The sequence below is a fragment of the Otolemur garnettii genome, unplaced genomic scaffold (assembly GCF_000181295.1).
Source record: "Otolemur garnettii isolate 467f Iridium unplaced genomic scaffold, OtoGar3 scaffold00023, whole genome shotgun sequence".
Classification (NCBI taxonomy): domain Eukaryota; kingdom Metazoa; phylum Chordata; class Mammalia; order Primates; family Galagidae; genus Otolemur; species Otolemur garnettii.
The window spans coordinates 8,268,149-8,290,407 of NW_003852418.1; the positions used below are offsets into that span (position 1 = coordinate 8,268,149).

General features: G+C 52.0%; 1 protein-coding gene across 1 annotated transcript in view; it reads right to left on the reverse strand.

Annotated features, from left to right (window-relative positions):
- Nucleotides 1–22,259, reverse strand: part of CDH22 (cadherin 22) — a 70,597-nt gene that overhangs the window by 13,339 nt on the left and 34,999 nt on the right. The window contains exons 5-7 of the mRNA XM_003787669.2: nt 20,446–20,639; nt 17,769–18,022; nt 8,727–8,863 (exon numbers count right to left, since the gene is read on the reverse strand). Coding sequence (XP_003787717.1) covers nt 8,727–8,863; nt 17,769–18,022; nt 20,446–20,639 — 585 coding nt within the window. The remainder of the gene's footprint in view (nt 1–8,726; nt 8,864–17,768; nt 18,023–20,445; nt 20,640–22,259) is intronic.

A 22,259-nucleotide genomic window follows, 5' to 3' on the forward strand; every position in this document is an offset into this window, starting at 1 on the left:
AGACCTCTGAGCAGACTGGACAGCTGAGTGGGCAGTCACCCTCCAGGAGTGCTGGTCGCACTGCTGATGAGACACCCCCATTATTGCTCCTTTGCTTTAGGTTATGCTGGGCCTCTCCTACCTCCTCTTTTAAAATATCACGGGTCAGCTACTGGGAAAGCTCTGACCCTTTTGGCCTGAATGAGGGTCTCAGATTTTAAGAGGTGGGGCAGCTGAGTGAGCACTGAGGAGGTGTGACTCTAAGTGGCCACAGGTTTCTAGCGCTTATCCTAGGAACCCCTGAATTTGAGGATGGCCTATAATCCCAGAGCTTATGGGCTAGCCCCAGGTCAGCATCCAGTATTCAGCACCATTGGCATTGGCACTGGGGTAGTGATTCTCACCCTGGCTCAAAACACACTAGTGCTCAAGTCTTGATCACAGCTTTTTTTTTTTTTTTTTCAACAGCCTCTTAGGGAGGGACTCTGGGACTCTAACTTGTAGCGAGGTTTGCAAACCACTTCTCTACAGTGGGAGAGTCCAACCTGATGTCTTGCCTCTGGTCAACTTCCTCCAAACCCCTCATGATCACAGGTAGCATCATTTATAATAATGGGTCATCATCATATTTTTGCCACCTTAAATATTTCCATTAGTTGATTAATCTTGACCTCTGTGCAGGACTTTTCAATTCATAACATCCTCTCTTATCTATGACCTCATTTAATTCTCAAAACGACCAGTGAAGGAGATATTCTTAGACCCATCTTGTAGGTGAGGAAACTGAGACCCGGAGAAGAGCAGGACTTTCTCCAAAGCCACAGTAAGTCAGTGGCAGAGCTAGGCTTGGTCCTTAGACTCCTGACTCTATTTGGTCCAGACACAATGCCAGTGGGCACCCCTATTGCCTGGGTATTTACCCATCCACTGACAGCTACTGTCTGGATGCAGGCCCAAGCTACCCTCACCCAATGGCCAGAGGCAGGTGCCCCTGCAGGGGCTGGGTCCCCTATGGCCCTCCCCTCTCGCATCTCAGTTCAGCTGACTGACATGCAAATTAGTTTAATTATTTCTTCTTCTAAAATAAATTATATTTTGCAGTAGCTGCAATATGTTGTGTCAGGCAAAATTACATTCAATATTTTTAAACTAATTGATGCAGCCTTGAGGAAGGCTGATTGACAGCCCGGAGCTGAGCAGGCCTGTGGCCTTAACCGATTCCTAAATTAAAATTAAACGTGCTTTGGCCCAGTGCTTCCTCCGTGAGCTGGCTCACCATTAATCCGAGGAGGTGGCAGGTGAAGCCCTGGGGGTTCGAGGAGCTGAGGAGGCTAGGCAGCTCAGTGGGTACCTCTGGAAGCCACCAAACTCGAAGCAGGAGAACTGTTGGGCAGTGTGGCAGGTCTCTTCCCTGCGCTGGGCCTCTGAGTTTCTTACGAGATTGGACTGGGTGATTTGGAATGGAGACTTGTGGATTTTGCTGACAGTTATGGATTGAGTACCTCCTTTGTACCAAGGACATAGCAGTGAACAAGACCAATGTGGTTTCTCAGTCTAGTGGCCGAGACAGACATTTCTCCAGACTGATAAAAGCTGAGAGAAAACAGTTTGGGAGCTACGTGAGCCTGGAGCAGGATGCCCTGCCTGGTGGGGTGCAGGGATGCTTTCCCTGGAGTAAGGGACATTTCTGCTGAGACATGACTAGGAAGTGATCAGGTGAAGGAGATGGGGAGGGGAAGACAGTCTCATGGAGTGAGATCAGCATGTGCAAAGTCCCTGGGGCAGCTGTAAGTAATGAGACTCTAAATCTCTTCCAAGGAGGATCCCTGTTTTTAGCAGAGTTACTCGACTCGCATCTGTACCAAATCAAGCAGGTGGAGGTAGGGCTAGGGGCCAGTAGGAATGGTAGAGGCAATGGGGCCTGGCCTGGTGACCCTGTTAGGGTACTCCTAGGAATGTGCTCCTTCCCAGAAGGCAGGCAATGAACACATACCAAGCACTTGCCATGGACCAAGGGCTGTCCCATTTCATTCTGTCACCCCCTCTGGGAGGTAGGGACTAGTACTGCTGCTATTTTATGGATAAGGGAATAGCTCAGAGAGGTGAAGCAACTTGCCTAAGGTATCACAGGGAACAATGGATGGATCTGGGACTCGAACCTGGGTCTGGTTCCAAAGGGGATGTTTTTAACCACCAGATGGTACTCCCTTTTTCAATTTCTTTTGCTGTCAGAATCCTACTTGTCTTTATGGCCCCAGATAAATGTCCCTGCCTCCTCCAGGAAGCTTTTCCTGCCTGGTCTGAGACCTGGGCAATCAGAGGATGAGCCCAAATCCTCCGTGCCCATGAGGCCCCATGTGATGGGCCTGCATTATGCCTTGCCCCTCCCTGCCCCCTTTTACTCTTCTCTGGGTTTGCTCCTTCAGGTCCTTGCCCAGAAGGCTGCTTCTCAGATAGCCCTCCCCTAACAACCTGATTTAAATTTGCCCTTTGCCAGCCCATCAGACACCACTTCCTTGCCCTATTTCTCTTCACAGCATTTAATCTAACATCCTCATGTTTTCACTTAATGTGCTCATCCTGTCTCCTCCCCTAGAATGAAAGCAGAATTTTTGTCTATTTTATTTGCTGCTATATCCCTAGCACCTATGTGCACAGCACATAGCAGGTGCATAATAAAGATCTGTGGAATGAATGGATCTTACTGTCTGTGGCATCCCTGACTGTGCCCCTCCATCTAAGAGGTGTGCTGGAGAGGTGAGATTGAGACCTTCTTGAGTGAACTGATCCCGTGGAGGCTACATCCCCTCCAGGACCTGTCCATCCAAGAAGCAGTCTAGTGCTGCAACCCTTCTTCTGCTCCCTTTCTGGACTAACTTTTCTTTTCTTTTTTTAAGAGATGGTGTCTTGCTCTGTCTCCCAGGCTAGAGTGTAGTGGTGTGATCATAGCTCACTGCAGCCTCAAACTCCTGGGCTCGAGTGATCCTCCTGCCTCAGCCTCCTGAGTAGCTGAGACTACACTATCACAACTGGCTAATTTTTTATCATTTTAGAGATGGGGGTCTTGCTATGGACTAAGGTTTTTCTCATCAGTAAAACAAATGGAGTTGGATTCTGTGGTTCTCCTTGGCTGTCATGGAGAAAGACAGAAGCCCAGAGAGAAAGAGAGAAGTGAGGTGTCGAGAGTGGGAGGTGGGTGGGAGGGAGAGAACCTCCTCTGCTGGCTTGCAATGAGGGGGAGGGAGCAGAGCTTGGACCCTCTTCTCCACTGTCCCCCCCAGACCCTTCCTCCCCCCCAAGAGAATTAAATTGCATCCAAACACCAGGCTCTGATTAGAGCTGGCCAGCTGGGCAGGAAGATTTATCATCCCAATTACAAGCCCGCCAAGACCAGCAGGCAGGACAGCAAGGAGGAGTGCTGGGTGAGCAGGTGGGGGTGCTTCAGGGGAGGGGGTGTCCGCGCAGCCAGGCGTGGACTCCTTCACTTCCTGCCCTTGTCCTCACGTCCCTCCAGTGGGAGCAGGAGCCCCAGAGCCCTTTTCTGTCTCTCTCAGGGTCTTTGATTACACTTGGCTTCCACATGCTTTGACCTTGTTGGGGGGGGAAGTTTATTACTCCAAGGGGTAGGGAAGGGCTTCTGGGTGAAGGAGGGGACCCGAAATCCTAATATCCTAGCAATTCAAGGAGCAGAGTAGAGATGGGAGAGCATTTCCTTCCCTGGGGGCTGACCTGGTTCCTAATGTTCTGGGCAATCCTACTGCGACTTTGTGGATATCAAGAAATCTTTGTTTCTGTCGGCATCTGTGAGGTACTTAACGGGACTAGTAAGCATCTCAGGACCCAGTCTGAGAGGAATCCGGGCCTGATTTACATACCTCTGGTGATGGGGAGTTCACTGCCTCTTGAAGCACCCCATTCCATGCAGAGCTGTGATATGCCTCTTTCCCAGACATTCAGCAACCTCAGAGCACCCTCCCACCTGTCCTGGCTCAGCCCTGGCTCCCCAGCTCATGGCTGAGCCTGAATTTTCCTGACAGCCTTTCCCATCTGTTCTCCTCTCTTGAGGTTCGCTCCCTCCAACCTCCCTTCCCCTGGAACCTGAGAGAACATTGGAAACCAAACATTTGATTATGCTACTCTTCTGCTCAAAGACCCATGTGGCTCCCTGTCACCTCCAGGCCATGTCTGGCTCTCACAGGACATCCAAGGCTCTTTCTGCACAGCCTGAGGGAAGTACTTCCCCCTCGCCTCACCTGCTCTGCCCATCCCCCAGCCCCAGTCTCTGACCACATCCAGCTGCTCTGTCCTCTGAATGGGCAGTGGGCTACCAGCCTCCAGGACTCTGCCTACAAGCGGCTTTTTGCAGGGAGACCCCAAATCTCCCTTTTGCTTAGAAAGGCTTCCTTGGCCTTTGAGACCTAACCCAGATGTCTCCTCCTCTGGGAAAGGTATTCTGCCCCTCACTGTGAGGGCAAGTCACACCCTGCTCCTCAAGAACCCTACCACCCCCTTACTTCCACTCTGTATTGTCACTGGCTATTGACATGTCTCTCCCCTGCCCATTTGTGACCCCCAGGTCAGTGGCCAGGCCTTGTTTATCAACAGATCCCAGTGCCCAGCCCAGTCTGGAGTGGGTGACAAGAAGCCTCAGAAAAACACTGGAGCGCTCCTGCTCAAAGCCTATTCCCCATGCCTACTTCTTCCCCTGGTAGAAAGTCAAATGGGGACACTTGGGCAAGCAGTTCCCTTCCTTGGCCTCAGTCTTCCCAGCTATAAAATGAGGGGGGGAGGGCTACAGTTCCTCATCTCTGACATTCCTTTCCCTCTCAGAGTCTACCTCTCGCTATCAACATCACCTCCAGTGTGCCGGGCACCATGCTAGGCTCACGGGATGCGTGTTATTTCTAATGCCCAGGGGATCTGTGTTTTACGGAAAGCAGTCAGCACAATGGCTAGCATATGGTGAGCTTTACATAAACCGTGGTTAATCGTTATTATCCTTACACCATCTGATAGAGTAGTATGATGGTCACCATTTTACAGATGAGAAAACCAAGGTAACAAGAGGGGGAGTGACCCATGCAAGCCCCCATAGCTGGGGAGACGCAACCAGAAGCTGTTCTCTGTTGTGTATCCCTGCCTTCAAGCCCATTTATCTGTCCATTTGGTAAACATCTGCCATGTGTCCCCTGTGTGCCTGGCCTGTGTGAATGTCGCACTCACGGAAGGTAGAGTTTCCTGGGGAAGAGGAATATTCACTGAATACGCACGCAGATGCACGCATAAATCATAACGTGTGCTCCCTGGTATGAAGGGAAATGCGGGGTGCTGTGAGACGTGACTTGGCCTGGGGTGACCCAGATGGGGAAGCTGCTAGTGAATCTGATTAACCCTTTGTTGTCCTGGACAGCTAGATATTACCCTTCCAGATCAGCTTAGGGATTGAGAATCCTGGAGGGGGTGGCTGGCTGGAGCCCCTTGGCATCCGCCCACCCCAGCACTGGCTTTCCAAGTCCCCCCCAATCCTGTCTCTTTGAAGACTGTCCCTTTACAACTGCCCTTTCCACCGAAGTATTCAGACACAAATTGTATTTTAAATTCAATATCGGTCATTAATATTTCATGATTACAAAACGTTAAAGATAATGTCAGTGGAAGGAGCGTCTGCATGGGCAGAATGGATGACTCAGAAGTTCGGGGAGAGGGGAGATGGCATACTAAGTGGCTCGGGAGTCTTTGAGGTAATCCAGTATGACAGGCAGCGGCTCCTGGCTGAGTGCAACATTCTCCGAGGCGCTCACAGAGCTGCGCCACTGTGTATAAATATTTCTCCTCTGATTCTTGTCACCTCATGTTTGTTACGCTGGGGAGCAGGGGGTCCGCCGTGATCCCCTAAACAGCCCCTCTGTTTCTGAGGAAGCCAGATGTACACTTCATCGAGAGGGCACAGTGCCAGGTGGGCTGACCTTGGCATTGCACGTGGGGCTTGGGCTGACTCCTGGGAGGCCTGGGGCCAAGCCTGGTCCTGCATGGACTTGCTCTTTGATCTTGGGGCCATCCCTGTTCCTCCATTAGCCTCTGTTTTCTCATCTGTAAAATGGGGGATAGTAATTTTGCCCTCATGTCATGGAGACAGTGAGGAGGTGGAGTGGGTGGGTTATTTGTGACTCTTGATTTTGTGCCAACAACAAGGAACCATAGGGAATGAGGAGGGCTGGGCTCCGCAGTCAGACAGACTAGGGTTGGGAATTTGGACAAATGACTGCACCTTCCTGAATTTCAGCTTCTTCATCCACACGGGGAAGGTAACAGTAGAACTGACACCACTTAGGGGTGAATGTTCCATGAGCTCATCACTGTAAAAGGGGTGGTGCAGAGCCAAGATCAATGGATACCATCAACTGAGCACTTACTAAGCACCACCCACTAGGCTAAGTTCTCCCTGTGAGTTACCCTGTTTAATCCATCCTCCCACCAGTGATGTGCAGTGGACCATTCCTTTTCCCATTGATTACTATCCTGGGTGAAGAGTGAGTAGGGATTGGGGATTCAGCTCAGAGATGGGGTCTCGAGCCTGGTGGCCAATCTGCTCCTTTCAGAGATTCATCTTCTTCTCCATGTCCTTTGGGGTTGTGGGTGGGATTGGAGTAGAGTTCAGATGGCAGAGTGTCAGGAAAAGCAAGGCCACACAGCAATGCCATGGACCAAGTAGATCTGGCACAAATCCCAGCTCTGCCCCTGCACGTCCTTGGGCAAATGTCCTAACTCTCTGAGCCTCCATTTTTCTATCAGTAAAATGGGTACTGATCATGTTATTGGTCGTGATTCAATAAAGTATGTTCCAGAAAGCATCTAGCCCAGAATACGTATAAAATGTTTATGGAGAAGTGCCTGCCCCGTCATTCTTTCTTCTGTGAAATGGCAGCATTACAGATTTTGTCTGCTATTCTAGCTGTTTTCTGAAAGAGACCACTGGATACAAGCACAATGCTTGACGAGAGAGGAGACTTGCTGGGGGTGGAAGTCAGGTAGGGTGACAGACTGGGGGTGGGGAGGGGATGTATTTGTGGGCAGGGAGAGGTGGCATCTCTGCCCAGCAGCCAGGCCAGTCCTCTCTGACTTCATCTGCAGCCAGGAGCCTCAGTTGCTATCTAGGGAGTGGGTTTGAGGAGGCAGGAGGGGGAACCCTCCCCCCCAGTCCAGCCACCTCTTCCTTTCCAGCCACCTTTGTTATCTCCCTTTCATGCGGTAGAGGAGTGGATTCAAAGGCTGGGGAACAGCAGGCACTGAGGTTTGAGCCAGCTTTGTATTTTCTTTTAAACTGTAGTTGAAAGAGAGGAAGAGAACTTCAGCCTAGGGACTTCCTCAGCCCAGAATGGGCCGGTGGGGCCTGGGAAGTGGGGGCAGCCAGCAGGGGGAGGAGGAGGGGGGATTGGCAGGAGGAGCCTGGGGCCAAAGTGGGCAGAGTCAGGTTTAAATGTTGCCTGTCTGCCCTGCAGCTTGGAGACTCAACAGTCTTTCTGCTGTCATGATCGCTTACTAGCGGCTCTGTTGACTCCTGAGACCTTGAGAGCTGACAGGTGGGGGAGCTGGAAGAGTGGCAGTGGTGTGGGCAGTGTTGCTCTTGGGCATGGAGGAGGATGGAGGGCACCCCGCCTCTCCCTTCTCCTGGTGCTCTATGAGTCCTGGAGTTCTCATCTACTCACCTCCACCCCAGCTGCACCAAACTGCCTGTGACATACACACACTCATGTATTCTTCCAGAAACTCAGGCCAAGTTCTTTGGAGTTGTCTTTGACCCCTCTCCGTCTTTCATCAGCATGACAGTCCATCAGCAGCTGACTACTGACTACTGACTCTGTCCTCAGCCTGAATCCCAAAGCCCACCACTCCTCACCTCCTATGTTGCTACTGCCCTGGGCTAGGCCACTGTCCTCTCCCCCTAGCACTATTGCATTTAGCTTCTAACTAAGCCCTGCTTCCTCTGCCCCTAGTCCACTCTCAGTGCAGTAGCCAGAGGCACGCTGTCAGGCTCAAACCCCTTCTCTACTCAAATTCCTCCAGGGACTCCAGTTTCATTTGGAGTCAAGTTCAAAGACCCTATGATGGCTGACCACTCTGCCTGTCACCAGCCACACTGACTACCATGCTCACAGACTACCGCCTCAGGGCCTTTGCACTGGCTGCTCCCTCTGCCTGGAATGCTCTTCCCCTAGATGTCAGTGTGACTCTCTCACTTTATTGAGGTCTTTGTTGAAATGTCTTCTTCCCAGAGCAGCCATCCCCAAAGAGATACAGGGTCCTCCTCCCTCCCAATCCCCTTTCCCAGCTTACTCGTCTGGCTGTTTCTTTTTTAGCTCTTATCATCACCTGACATATCATGTCCACCCTTTCTCTCTGCTGATACTCTAGTCTCCTCTGAGGACAGGACCTTTTCTCTTGTTCCAAGCTATAGCCTCAGCCCCTAGAACAGGGCTTGGCATATAATAGGTGCTGAATAAATGACGAACGAAGTCAGCCTCCCTGAAGACCAGCCCTAACCCCTTGACTTGGGACCCCTCCGGCTGTTCCAGCCCATCAGCTTCTGCCCCCAGCTTCTGCCTTGTGGGATCTTCCTCCAGTTTCTTACTCGTTGCCCCGCCCCCAACCTTTGGTACTTCCCCCATGGACTTTGACTGACAGGGCGGCTTTTGCTCACCCTCCCCCCATTTCCTCAGGAGGGAGAGGTTGGGGGGCGCCCAGCTCACCTGCCTCCATGGCCAGCACTGTGATATTGTGCCAGCCGGCTGTCTCACGGTCCAGCCCCTTGCCGGTCACGATGGCGCCTGTATCAGCATCGATATCGAAGATCTGTTCCAAATCTGATTCGCGGTCAATGGCGTACCTGAACGGGGACAGGGCAGGGCTGATTGAAGGTGCTCGTGCCAGATGAAGCCAGTGCCCGTGTTTCCCCACCCTAATCCAGGAGAGGGACTCTGCATGGGACACACATGGGCGAAGAGACCCTTTCCCACTGAGAGGTGGGAAGCGAAGTTTGCATCTCGGGGGCACGGGTGCCTGCTGTGTGACCACGGGCGACGCTCAACCTCTCTGAGCCTCCATTTCCTCAATTGCGCTGCCGTATTAGCTCCAGCTAATATTTGGCTCCCCGTGATGGTTGTGAGGGCTGGAAGAAGGCGAAGTGTCTGGCATACAGTACAACTGATGTAGATTCTTATTTTTCCATAAGAGGTGACACTAGATTTGAACTTGAGAAGGGGACCGGGATGGTATTCTGGGCAGGGGGAACAGAAAGTGCAAATGCATGTGGCTGAGAATTGTCCAGGGCAAGGCAAACGGTGTACAATGGCTGGACCCGGCCATGGGAGAGTTAGGTCAGAGCTCGAGCGCACATAATTCAGGAGGGGGATCGGTTGTGAGGAGCCAATGGGGGATCCTTAGCAGGACAGAGGGGGTCAGTTGTGGCGTTAGGAGTCTTCTCCGGAGGTCATGGCATGGAGGTTGCAGGCCAGGGACACCGCTGAGCGAGTGCCCTGGGAGGGGGGGCCCCCAGGGGCAGGGCCGTGGGCTCCTCCCCGCCTGCGCAGCATGACAGAGCTAATCTGCAGCTTTTCAGTTGCTGCGTGAAAAAGCCCTTTGTTCCGCCTTCTTCCCAGGCCTTTGTGTGGCGGCTCCAGGCCTTAAAGGCCCGTGTCCAACACATGTCTCGGGCGGCCCAGGGAGGCCCCGTCAGCGCGGGCTGCCGCTTCCAGGCGCTGATAACACGGGTGGGGACGTGCTGAGGCTGCGCTGCCAGCGGACAAAGGCCTCGATTGCCAAGCAAGGGCTCATTGTGTAGCGAGGACAAAGCAGCTTGCTAGAGAGGGGCTCAGCGTGAGCCACCGAGCCCCTCCTATAGGCAGGAGGAAAGAGGCCTTTTGCCCATCTCCCAGAGTAGTAAACTGAGGCCCAGAGAGGCGAGGATACCAGAAACATTGCCTGTTGAAAGCCAAAGCCTCACTGAGATACCCTTCAGGGGGGCCTTGGCTGCATGGCCAAACCTCTGGGGGCCTCAGCTTTCCCAACTATGAAGTGGGGATAATGACACCAGTAGGACTGCAAGTCTGAGAGCAGTCAGAGCTGGCTTTGACTCCTCTGCCACTTTATACCTGTGTGAGCTTGGACAAATCTCTCCACCTCTTGGCTCATCTGGACTGATTCATACCTCACACTGTGGTGGGGGTTAGGGAGGAGCAGGCAGCCCTTACTCTTTTCATATTTATTTTTGTGGAGGTGAAGGCACATGTCAAACTGTAAAGCACTGTGCATGTGGGTGTAAAGGGCATTAAGCCAGTCTCCTGAGTCCCCAGTGGGCTGCTCTGTCCTGTCCCTGGGCTGCTAATATTCTTCTTGCCCCTGACCAGCTTGGGTCCCACTGACCTGGGTGAAAGTGTATGGGGAGGTTCAGACTCAAGATGATAATCTCTCCCCCTAGCATGTACTTAATAGTTTGTAAATTGCTTCTCCCACCCAGCTATCACTCCATTCATTCCTTTACGCCCTATATCAGTGATTTTCAACTGGTGTGCCGTGACAGGTTCTTAGCTGTGCCCTGGAATTTTTTAAAGATTATTAATTTTTTTCAAAGGAAGTTCAAAACACAGTAAGCATATTATGTTTTTTACCCTTTTTTTTTTTTGATCAACATAACTTAAGTGTGCTGCAGAAGTTTATCGGTTCAAGTGTGCCATGAGATAAAAAAAGGTTTAAAACACTCCCCTACACACTAACTTAGAGCCTTCTCTGAGCTGTCTATGTTAGGCCCTGGGGATAATGCGGCAAGTGGTATAGACGAGGGCCCTGCCAGGCATCCTGTGAGGCTGATGTCATCCCCCTATTTTGCAGATGAAGACACTGAGGCTCAGAGAGGAAACTGCCAAGCTTAGGGCTGCCAAGTGTGGTTGTGTGGGCTGTGTGATGCTCAGAGGTACCAAGCTGAAGAGCGGAAGCTGGGGTAAATTACCCCCGCCCCATGGTCTGCTTGGCAAACCATGTGTTCTAGCCCACATGTATCTTCTCAGAGGGGGCCTTTATCTTATTTACACAAAAGTGCTTTATGGGCTAGCAATGATCTTGCCCGAGGTTCTACAACAACTCTGTCACAATCGGAAATTGCACCCAGATTTGGGATTCTGTACCCTGACTTCTTTCTAGATTGTTGAACCATCCAAAGCCTCAATGCATGAAGCCTCAGGTCCCCTTTGCCCCCAGCCTGGCCCTGTCAGATGTTTGGGTTCAAAGGAGATAAAAAAGACTCTGAGTGTCAGCTCGGCTGGAAGGAAACTGAGAGGCCTCCTCTCATTCTACAGGTGGGAGGACAGAGTCCAGGAGAGGACCATAGAAGTGACACAGCCCGGGCTCCTGAGACTCCGCAGGGTGGGCACAGGCCAGGCCTTGTGGGAGGAGCCAACTGCCTTTCCATTGCTTCCTCCCCCCCGCCCCCCTCCTAGGCTGAGATCTCTCTCTTTCCTTCCTTTACCTCCCTTTCCCTGCTTTTCCCTTTTGTTCCCTTCTAGAGGAGAAAGGAGGGGCCAGAATCTAAGTGGAGGCAGCTGTTCCCAAGGCCATGGGGCGGGGACAGCAGGGGACCCACCATTAACCAGCTAAAGACTTGGGCTTTGGGTCAATGCAGCAGGCTGAACCCAGGTGTTTTTGTTCCAGCTCAAGGAGCTAGAGACTGGTGGTGGTGGGGGGGTGCAGTGTGTAGCCAGGACTGTGGCCTGGCAAACGTTGGGGGATGGTGGTGCGGAAGCTGTGCATCTCACGTGTAGGTGCATGTATGAGTTGTGTGTCTGGTATATGTCGAGGGTGGAAAGTGCCTATTTGTGATATGAATACGTGAGTGGTTTGTTGGAGACAGTGTACTGCAGTTGAAGAGCAAAAGCTCAAGAGACAGCTGCTCAGCCCTGGGTCTGGATCCAGGTCTGCACTGCCCCCAGGCATCACTTCCATCTTTGAGCCTTCATTTTCAGCAAAATAGAGATGATGATCCCACCTTATACACTGTTGGGAGGATGAAATGCATGTAAGGTGTTTAGCTGCGTTCCAGGAAAATTACTCCATGAATGGGAACTATTGTTATTCTAATTATTATTCAGAAATGTCTGGCAGGGAGGACCCAGGGGGCCCCTCCAACCTATTGTGTGGCTTTTGTGCCTGGGCGCAGAGGCACCCTGTATGGGCATCACAGCATTGCCAGTAGTCTGAGAAAGACAGGAGACAACTGTGTATCCAGAAGGTTCTGCTTATATTTTGTAGTTCTACTTCCTCAGTTAGCCAGGGCCTGAGGCAGCAAGAGGACCCAGAGCACGGGAGGACAGGGGCAGAATAAGAGCGTGCGTGGGGAGTGAAAGACAGATATGGCGGTAAGGTGTGCAGATGCCCATCCGCCTAGGTTTGAAACTTCGCTGTGTGAGCTCAGGCAAGTGACCTAATCTCTCTGTTCTTCAGTTGCCTCTTCTTAAAAACGGAGATTGTAAAATCTACTTCATAGGCTGGTTGTGAGGTATGGTCAAGTGACTACCAAGAAAACACTTATAACGGAACATGCCTGGGCCAATCAATGGCCCATCTGTCTGTAAGGCTGTCCAGTCCAGCGCTGGGCCTCTCCAGCACTGCCTGTAGGATGTAGTCCCACTTCTCCACCTGCCCTGTAATGTACAATTATTTGTTGAGCAAGACTTTGTGTAAGGGCTTTCCCTGCATGAGCTCCTCAAATCCTCCCAGGTTGTATCATCACTCCCATTTTCCAGATGAGGAAACTGAGGCTCAGAGAAGCCAGGTAGCTTGCCCTGGGTCGCAAAGGGCTGGTTAGTGGCAGAGCTAAGTTCCCATCCCATGTCTGTCCAGGGTCCCAGGTCTAAGATCACCTTCCTAAGGAGCCAACCAGGTAGAGACAGCTGCTGGCATTCCCAGGCTCTAGGAACAGCACAAAACACTGCTGTTGTCAAGGTTAGGGTGGAGAAAATGGGGTAAGAGCTGTTTCTTGGCGGGGTGCACATGTGGTTTTTCTCTACACCAATATGTGCATTTATAACACACACAGCTGTAATGAACAGGAAAGGCTGTGGGCTCGGGCACGTCCAGGCTTTCTGGAGTTCCTGTGTGTGGGCTCGTGAACACGCACATGCAGCAGGGTGACGACCCAAGCCACTTCCCCCCACAAGGGATTTCTCCCTGATCACTCTGTCCTATCTATGACTCTTTCCTTAACCCTCTTAAGGCCCAGCTCAAAAGCTGCTCTCAATTTTCAAAAATTGTGTGCAGTTAGTAGTGGTTGCAGAATGAACAGGTGTACAGACTACCCAAAAAATGGTAATGACCATGTCCTGAAGGCATGCTATGTGCCAAGCACTTGCCCCTCCTTCCAACCCTGGAAGCATCAAGTATAGAACTTGGTATATCGCGGGCATTTAATACCGATAAACGGGGCAAGTACTATCCTGATGCCCATTTTTGAGATGGGGAAACCAAGGCTCAGAAAGGGGTACAGTAACTTGCTCAAAATTCCACAACTGAGGTGGGATTGGAACTTGAGTCTTCTCTCATTCCAGAACCCAAAACATGTCCTGTGGCACTCTGCTGCGGGTGCTAGAGGATATGAAGGGTTCACTTTCTCTGGTCCAGAGCGGATGTTCCTGTTTTTGATGCTCACAGGAGACTCATGATAGGGCTCAGGCTGGTGGGAACCTGGCTGGGCTGATCAATGGCCCATCTGTCTGCCAGGCTAGTCTAGAGCTGGGCCCTTCCGGGAACTGCCTGTAGGATGAAGTCCCACTTCTTCACCTGACATTCAAGGTCTTTACAAGTGCCCTTGTGTCCCTGTCTCCCTCCATCCTCACATGAGTTCATTTAGCTGATCACACTGCCCTGAACTTCACCTCCTGGCTCCATGATTCTGTCCCTACCACCTGCTCTTCATCATCACTCCAACCTGGCACAAGTTTCCCCCTTCTGGGCCTCTTGCTCTTCATCCTCTGGTGGCGCCACTTGGGGTACACCCGTGCTCACTCGCCTGCCTTGTGCACAGGGCACCTGCCCCTCCTTGGAGGTCCTCAATCCCTGCCTCAGCCCCAGCCCACAGAGATCTGGCCACCCAAGGCCCACGCATCTGACTCATCCCTGTGGCCCGTGCATGCACAGGGCATGGCATGGCACAGGCTTGGGGACTGTACTAACCACAAAGAGAGTAAGAGGGGTGACATGGCAGGAGGCTGGATGAGGAAGCAGTCAGTCATGGGCCAAATCCCAGTCCTTCCCCTTTTGAGCTGGGTGGCCTTGGGCAAGTCACTTTCCCTTGCTGGCCCTCAGTTTCTTCATCTGTAATGAGTGTAATGCCTCCTGGGAGGTAAATTTCACATTATGAGGCACCTTCTACCATCCCCTGAACAGAGCTCAGAAAAATTTCTCTGTCCCTGCCTGCGTTTCTTTATTTCCCAGGTCCCTACTATGCCATGCCCACTGTGCTAGGCAAAGTCTCCCAGGGTACCACTTCATTTCTTCATTTCCAGGGACACAGTAAGCTTGTTCCTGCCCCAGGACTGTCACACTTGCTTTCCCCTCTATCTGGAATGCTGTTCTCCATAGCTTTGCAAGGATGGCTCTCTGTCAAATCCCTGACCACTCAATTCAAAGTGGAGGCTAGGAGTTTGAGACCAGCCTGAACAGCAACACACGAATACCCTATCTTAAAAAAAAAAAAAAAAGGTTCTTTGTGGCTCCAGTCCCTCCTTATTCTCTTAAGACCTCTGCTTATTTTCCTCATTGTTCTAAATAGCAGTTACCCCTATCAGCCACTTGTTGACCTGTAACAACAGTTAGCTATTGGCTGACTCTCTCCCCGGGAGAAGGCAAACTCCCCCTGGGCAGAGATCTTGTCTTATCACCTGTTTCTCTCCAGCTTGGAACAGTACCCATGAAATGCAGGGCTGATGCCTGAGTCAATGACCTTAGAACCCCGGGAGCTGCCAGGACAGAACCTTTGGACCAAGTTGGGACTCTCCTCTGTTCCCCACAGCCCTGCCCTGGGCTCCCATTTCCATATTTGCATCCTACAGACCGGGAGCCCCACCCCAGCCTCTCCTTGGCTGAGTCATCTTGTGTCCCCAGGCCTGGCTCAGGGCCTGGCACAGAGGAGGAGTTGGGTAAACGTTTGTGATGTTAAATTGGACCTGTCTCAAGCTCCTGACTGCTTCCACATCTGAGGAGCCCCAGGGAAGGGGCGGCAGAGAGAGATGAAAGGAGGTGAGAAGCCGGCTTCAAAGTTGCCCCTTTCAGTGTAGATAAAAGCAGGAGGGAAGGGCAGCCAAAGGAGGGAGGAAGGAACAGACTGAGGGGGTGTGGAGAGTGGTGTTGGAGAGGAGGGCAGTGGCAGACAGGGGCACTGACCCGGGGCCCAGGAACTGGGCTCCCACTCCTAGTCTCTAGCTCCGTAGGAGAGAACCTGCAGAGGCCTCTGCCCTTCTCTGGGCCCAGCTTCCAAACAAACAGGGGTGACAGGGCCCTTCCTGGAGAGGTCTTAGGCCAGGCCAAAAGCCAAGGCGGGGTGTGTGTCTAAGACTATGAGGACAGCCCGGTGGAAGGGAGGAGCCTGAGGGGAAGGGAGGTGCCACACAGTTGAGGATGGCTTTGGCAGTAAAAGTGGGAAGCAGTGCAGATGCTCTGGGCTTCTGGGCAGTTCACGCTCCTTAGCCTGCCTGGGAGGGCCCAACAGACTTCATTCTGTGCCTCGTCTTTCCCAGCTCACCAGAGCTAGCACAGTCTGCTCTTCTCTGGCCCACCTACCACCACTCTGCCTCCATACATCTATACAAGCTGTTCCTTCCCCTGGATACTCTTGCCCTCACACTCACACCTGACTAGATCCAGATACTGTAGGGCTGGCCCTGTGGACACGCGGGTGAACAAGTAGATGTAAATCCCTGCACTCATGGATTTAAATGGGAGAGACAAAGTGACCAGCAAAAGAGGGCATATGTCAGATGGTGCTGAAGGCTAATGAGGAAACAGCAAATGAGGGAAAGGCACTGGGGGTTGGGGTGAGGTTGAAAATTTACAGAGAGCACCCAGAGAAGGCCTCACTGAGCAGGTGACTTTTGAGCACAGACTTGGAGGAAGGGAGAGGGCAAACTATGGGAGATGCTAGGGTGAGAACATTCTAGGCTGAGGGATCAGCTGTGGCACAGGCCCTGAGGTGGAGGTGAGCTTGCTGTGTTTGCAAGGCCATGAGGAGGCCAGCATGGCTGATCCAGAGTGGACTGGGGAAAGGAGAGGAGAGGGGAGGTGAGGTCAGAGAAGTTGCCAGGAGGCCAGAGCATGGAGGGTCATGGGTCATTGTCAGGGCTCGGTCTTTTATTCTGAGCCTACCACGTGCCCTTGGAAAGCTTTGAGCAGAGCAGGGCCAGACTCTTGGCTTATGTCTAAGCAAGATGAGGCTGGCTCCTGCATTGATTCTAGAGAAGGAGATGTGAGGGCAGAATTAGGGAGATCAGGGAAAAGGTAAATGCAATAATCCAGGCAAGAGGAGCTGGCAGCCTGGACCAGGGTGGTAGCAATGGAGATAGTGGGAAGTGGTCAGGTTCTCCATTTATTTTTTACAGAAAGATGATAGATTTGTTGATGGATTGGGGGGAGGTGTGAGAGAAAGAGAGGAGTTGAGGATGTACCCCCAAATTTCTTTTTGTCTTAGAGACAGGGTCTTTTTCTGTCACTCAAACTGGAGTGCAGTGGCATAATCATAGCTCACTGCAACTTCCAACTCCCAAGTGATCCTCTCAAGTGATCCTCTTGCCTTTGGTTTAGCCTTCTGAGTAGCTGGGACTACAGGCACCGGCCACTATACTCAGCTAAAAAAAAAAAAAAAATCTTAGTAGAGATGGAGGTCTCACTATGTTGCCTAAACTGGTCTCCACCTTCTGGCCTCAAATGATGCTCCTGCCTCAGCCTCCCAAAGTGCTGAGATTATAAGTAAGAGCTGTCACAGCTTTCTCCAATATATATACATATTTTTGAGATGGGTCATCATAGCTCATTACAATCCCAAACTCCTGGACTCAAGCAATCCTCCTGGTTCAGCCTCCTGAGTAGCTGGGACAATAGATAGGTACAGACCACCACATCCAGCTCTTTGGGAAAAATAGGGTCTCATTGTTGCTCAGGCTGGACTTGAACTCCTGAGCCTCAGCCTCCCAGAGTGCTGGGATTACAGGCATGAGCTACTGTCCTGGGCCTGTTTCCAACATGTTTGACCTGAATAACTACAAGGATGGAGTTGTCATTTTGGAGATGGGGATGGCTCCGGAGAAACTGAGGTTTTATTATTATTTTTTCTTTTGGTGGAAGGATCAAGAGCTGGGTTCTGAACACAAGTTTGAAACCTCTAGTGCAGATCTAGGGGGAGATGACAAGAAGGAAGGTGGGTGTAGGGAAAAGAGCCGGGGATTCTTGGAGACAGGGCTGGCTGACAGCACCAGGAGTCACTGTGGCTGGAGCAGGGAGTCACCTGGCTCTCCCTCCTTGTCCTGACTCCCTTGTCTCTCTGTGTGACTGTCTGCACATCTGCTTCCTCAGCTTCTGGCCCCCTGCCTATTCCTCTCCGCCTCTGGGTACCTCTCACCTCTCTCCCCTGCCCCCACGCAGTCTCCCTCTCCCTCCCTCCCAACCTCAGCCCTCCTCCCCTCTGCCCGCAGTCTGTCCGCAGGGCGACGGCGGGATAGCAGGCAGCAGGCGTCGGCCCCGGGCGGGGGTCTCACCGGACGGGCCGGTTGGCGGCGTCGGGGTCCCGCGCCGTCACCACGCCGACCAGGGAGCCCACCTGCGCGTCCTCCTGCACCTCCAGGAGGCCGGAAGGCGGCCGGAACTCAGGGGGCTCGTCCACGTCGGTCACGGCCACGCGCACGATAGCCTGGTCGCGGAACGTGCCCAGGTCGGCGAAGCGGGGGTCCACGAACTTGTTGAGGGCTTCCAACACCACGGTGTGCACAGGCTGGGACTCGAAGTCCAGGCGCTGCAGAGGGAGCAGGGGCCTGGTTAGAGGGCTGGGGTCTGGTGGTCACTGACATTCTCACGGGGCGAGGGGACGAAGAGGGGGCGGGGCAGTTGACTCAGCAGGGGCTTCGAGGATCCTTGGGCTGCAGCACCTCACTGGCTGTCACAGACCCAAACCAACGCTGTGGGTTACAGGCGTAGAAACTGAGGATCCTAAGGGATGGGCATAGCCACTCTAGGCTCAGGGGGCTGAACTCCCAAACTTCCTGCCTCCCAGCACAGCATGTTGGGATTATTTCACTAGTTTATTTCACAAACATATAGAAAGTGCTTTAAATATATTAACTCGATTGTTCAACAACCCTAAGAAGCTTGCATTATTACTATCTCATTTTATACATAAGAAAATTGAAGTCCAGGAAGGCTCAGTCACTTGCCCAAGGTGCTCAGTAAGTGAGTCACCAGCAGAGCCAGGATGTGTGGTGCATAGGAGCTGGCAGTTAATGTGAGTTGAGCCTGGTAAGCTAGGCTATTTTAGAGCTTTCCCTGGAGATCCCACTAAATTCATTCTGAGCCTGTGCTTCTCACTGGGGCATGCCAATGGGTGACCCTCTGATGAATGAGCTGCATGGCTGCATGTGGGCTCTGGCCCTGGACTTCGAAAGACAATGCCTTATAGCGATGATGGATCTTGCAAGGACCTCAGTTGCATGGTGGGGGAGTGATCTGATTGGCAAGGATGACCTTCTTAGAGACCCACAGGCAGGGGCTTGCCCTATTGTCCAGGGTCTCTTCATTCCTCTCAGAACTCTGCCCCCACCTTCCTCAGCAGCAAAACTGGCCTCTTCCTTCCTCCATCCTGTTGCCTGGGAAATCAGGATGCAAGGAGGCAGGCAGTGGCCTGGCTTGGGAGTGAGCGATGGACTCTGGAGCCAGGTCATCAATCAGGCGGGGGCTCTGCTCCCTGAGCCATCGCTGACTCTGCAGAGACACCTCAGGCGCCACTGCTGGGGCAGGCAGGAGGGAGCCTGGGAGCAGTGGACAGGGTAGCCCCAGAGATGAAAGCAAATACTGTGTTGGGGTCCCAAGGCAGGTCTGGGGCCTGATTCTCATGCTCTGGGGTGCTGGGCCTCTCTGGGCCTTCAGTCCAGCATCTGTGAAATGGGCTTACCTAATGGTAGGAACAAATGGAGATCAAAAGATTGAAAACCAGTTTCAGAATTTTGATCTCTATCAAGATGGCTTCAAAGGATGGATTCTGGAGCCTGGTCCTGCATCCCTACTGGGCTAAATTAGATGCATGACCTTGGGAAAGTTAATGAACTTCTCAGGACTTCAGTTTCTCATCTATAAAATGGACAATGATGATACTTCAGAGGACAGAGGAAGAGACTGAATGAGTTAATAATGGAAAGCGGTGGAAGGGCACCTGGCACGTGGTAAGCACTTTATTACAAGTATTAGCTCTTATTATCCTTTGGGAGGTAGCTGAAGGAACTGGAAGATTTCTCCATCCTCCAACCCTCAATGTCAGGTAAAGAGCAGGTCATTATGTGCTTGCTGAGTGAATGAAGGGCTGTTGGGGGCAGACTTTTCTGTGGGTGCTAGAAAGCAGAGCTTAGGCTGATAGGAGCAGATTTAAGGAGACAGATGCTGGTTGAGAGATAGGAAGAAGAGCTGGACAATGGCATGGACTGAGCATCCCATCCCTTGAGGTATATAAAGGCCTAGGACCACAAGGCCAGTGCAGGGGATTTAGAACTCCCATGGAGAGTAGGGTTGGAATGCAGAATCTTAACAGTCTTTACGGCCCTGAGTTGCCAAGCCTATGACCATGTCCTGGAAGATGGATTTTTGCTTCTTTATTTGACCTCTGTCCCCTTCCCCTAGGGACCACGGAGTTTATAGTGTTAGCTCCTGGCCAGCCAGTGGGTGAGGAAGGCTGTTAGACTCTGGAAGGAAAGAGCTCTGGGGTCACCAGACCTGGACTCCAATCCCTACCCTGTGCCTTACAGGTGTGATCGTGGGCAAGCCCTTTACCTCTTCGAACCTCTATTTTCTCTCCTGTAAAAAAAGGGAATAATGACCTCAACTTCAGAGGGAAATATGAGGATAAAGGAAACAGTGAGTGTGAAGGGCCTGGCAAGGACTTGAAGAAGCACATTCGAGTGTTTAAGAGGATGGATTCAAATCTGGAATAAATCCTGGCTCTGACAAATAGCTGTGCAACCTTGGACAAGTCACTTAACCTCTCTGTGCCTGGTTTTCTCATTCCCAAAATGGGAATGATACCATTAGTGTTGTTTTTCCAGGTTGGTTCTGGGTCTTAGAGAGACCTAATCCTAGAGTGGCATGACAGGTGGAGATCTGACTGTTCAGAGGCCTCCCTGGTCCCCCCAACCCCAGGGTCTGCCTCCCCCCTCCCTCCTGAGGCAGCTGCACCTTCTGCACTACAATGATGGCCTCCTGAGTGTCGCTGTCTGTGGTGACCTTGAACACATCACCACCACTGCCGCTTTCCTCCTTAAGGTGGTAAGACATGTCGGTGTTCTCTCCCACATCCGAGTCCTCGGCCTTCACTCGTCCCACAGCTGTGCCGATCGGGGCTGACTCCTGGATGCTGAACTGGTACATCTCTGTGGGGGACACAGCCATGAGCAGGGGTGGAGGCAGCTCCTACCCCACCTCTGCCAGCCCTGGGAGAAAGGAGAAGGAGACCCAGATGAGCCTCTAGGGAGGGCAGTGTCTTCAAGGGGCTCCCAGCTTGGCATGTCCTTTGCAGAAGTTTGAGCGCCAAAGGGGACAATTCTAACGCTGACCCTTGGGTTTATTCACTGATTGATGTTGGAAAATGTTTGCAGTTCTTTGGGCCTCAGTTTCACCAATGGTGCAGTGAGGGGGACAGAGGAGCACAGTGATAAAGGCTAAGACTCTGGAGTCAATTCTGGCTATGTAAATCTAAGCCTCAGTTTCTTCACATGCAGAATGGAACTAGTAATGGTACCTTCCTAACAGCAGTGCTGTTCTGACAGTTGACTCAAATGATCAGCACCTTGCACGTGGTAGCTACTCAATAAATGGAACAAATTGTGTGAAGATGGCGGGGCATCGTACTGCTTTTGCTGTTGATGTTAATGACCTCTATTCCTTCATTTCAGTATGTATATGGAGCACTTGTGATGTCCAGGATGTCATGTAATTCTAGGCACGGGGCTTACAGCAACACATAATGTGCACATAAATCCTGGCCCTCCTGGTGCTTTCCTCTTCGTGGAAAGAGAAAGATGCTGAACAGTCACATCAATAAAACACACAGTGTGTCCAATGGTGAAAGGAACTTAGGAGAGAAATAAAGCAGGGAATGAGGGCGTCATGCGGTTTTAAATAGGCTGATCGAGAAAGGCCTCTTGAGAAGATGACATTTTTGCAAAAGTCTCAGGGAGGGAAGAGAGCCAGCCAAGCAGATATTTGGGAAAGAGCATTCTAGACAGAGGGGACAACAGGTGCAAAGGCCCTGAGGTGGGTGGGAGGCCTGGCATGGTTGGAGAATGGCAAGATGGCCATTGTGGCTGGAGGGGAGAGCAGAGGGGAAACCAGAAGGAATGAGGTCAGACAGGACACAAACAGCACCCTGCTTTCCAACTAGAGCCGAAGTCCAGGTGAGGGTGACTTGCTAAATGGTGGGCCAGGTCAGGAGAAGCAGGGGCTATGGGATGTGTCCCTTGGGGCCCCCACAAGACTGGGTAATCCTTGTGTGGAGCAGCTGCTTCTGATTCATTCTTAAACAGCAGCCGGGGGGGCATTTTTAAAAAGACAGCCAAACTTGCCACTCCCCTGCTTTAATTTCTTCCATAGCTCCCCACTGGCCTTGGGATGGAGCCCAGCAAGCCTCTTGGCCTGCCCTCCAGAGCACTTGCTGCCTGGTCCTTGCCGACTTCCCCAGGCACATTTTCTACTCCCCATCCCAGCTCCAGCTCCAGCTCCAGTGTGGCTGAAGTTCTTATGATCCTGTAACTCTGACTTGCTCTCTCTCCCCTCCGGGCATTCTCTCTCTCTGCCTTTGCCTCCCTGACTCCTTCCCTTCCATCTAGTCTCACCAAATGTTACTTCCCCTAGGGAACCTCCCCAGACCTCCAGGCTCTGCCCCTGTGCTCCCATGACCCCCACGCTTACCCCATTGTGGGATTACTGCATTTTACTCTGATTTTCTGTTTATCCTCTCTCTTGGGCATGAGCTCCTGGAAGACAGAGACCTC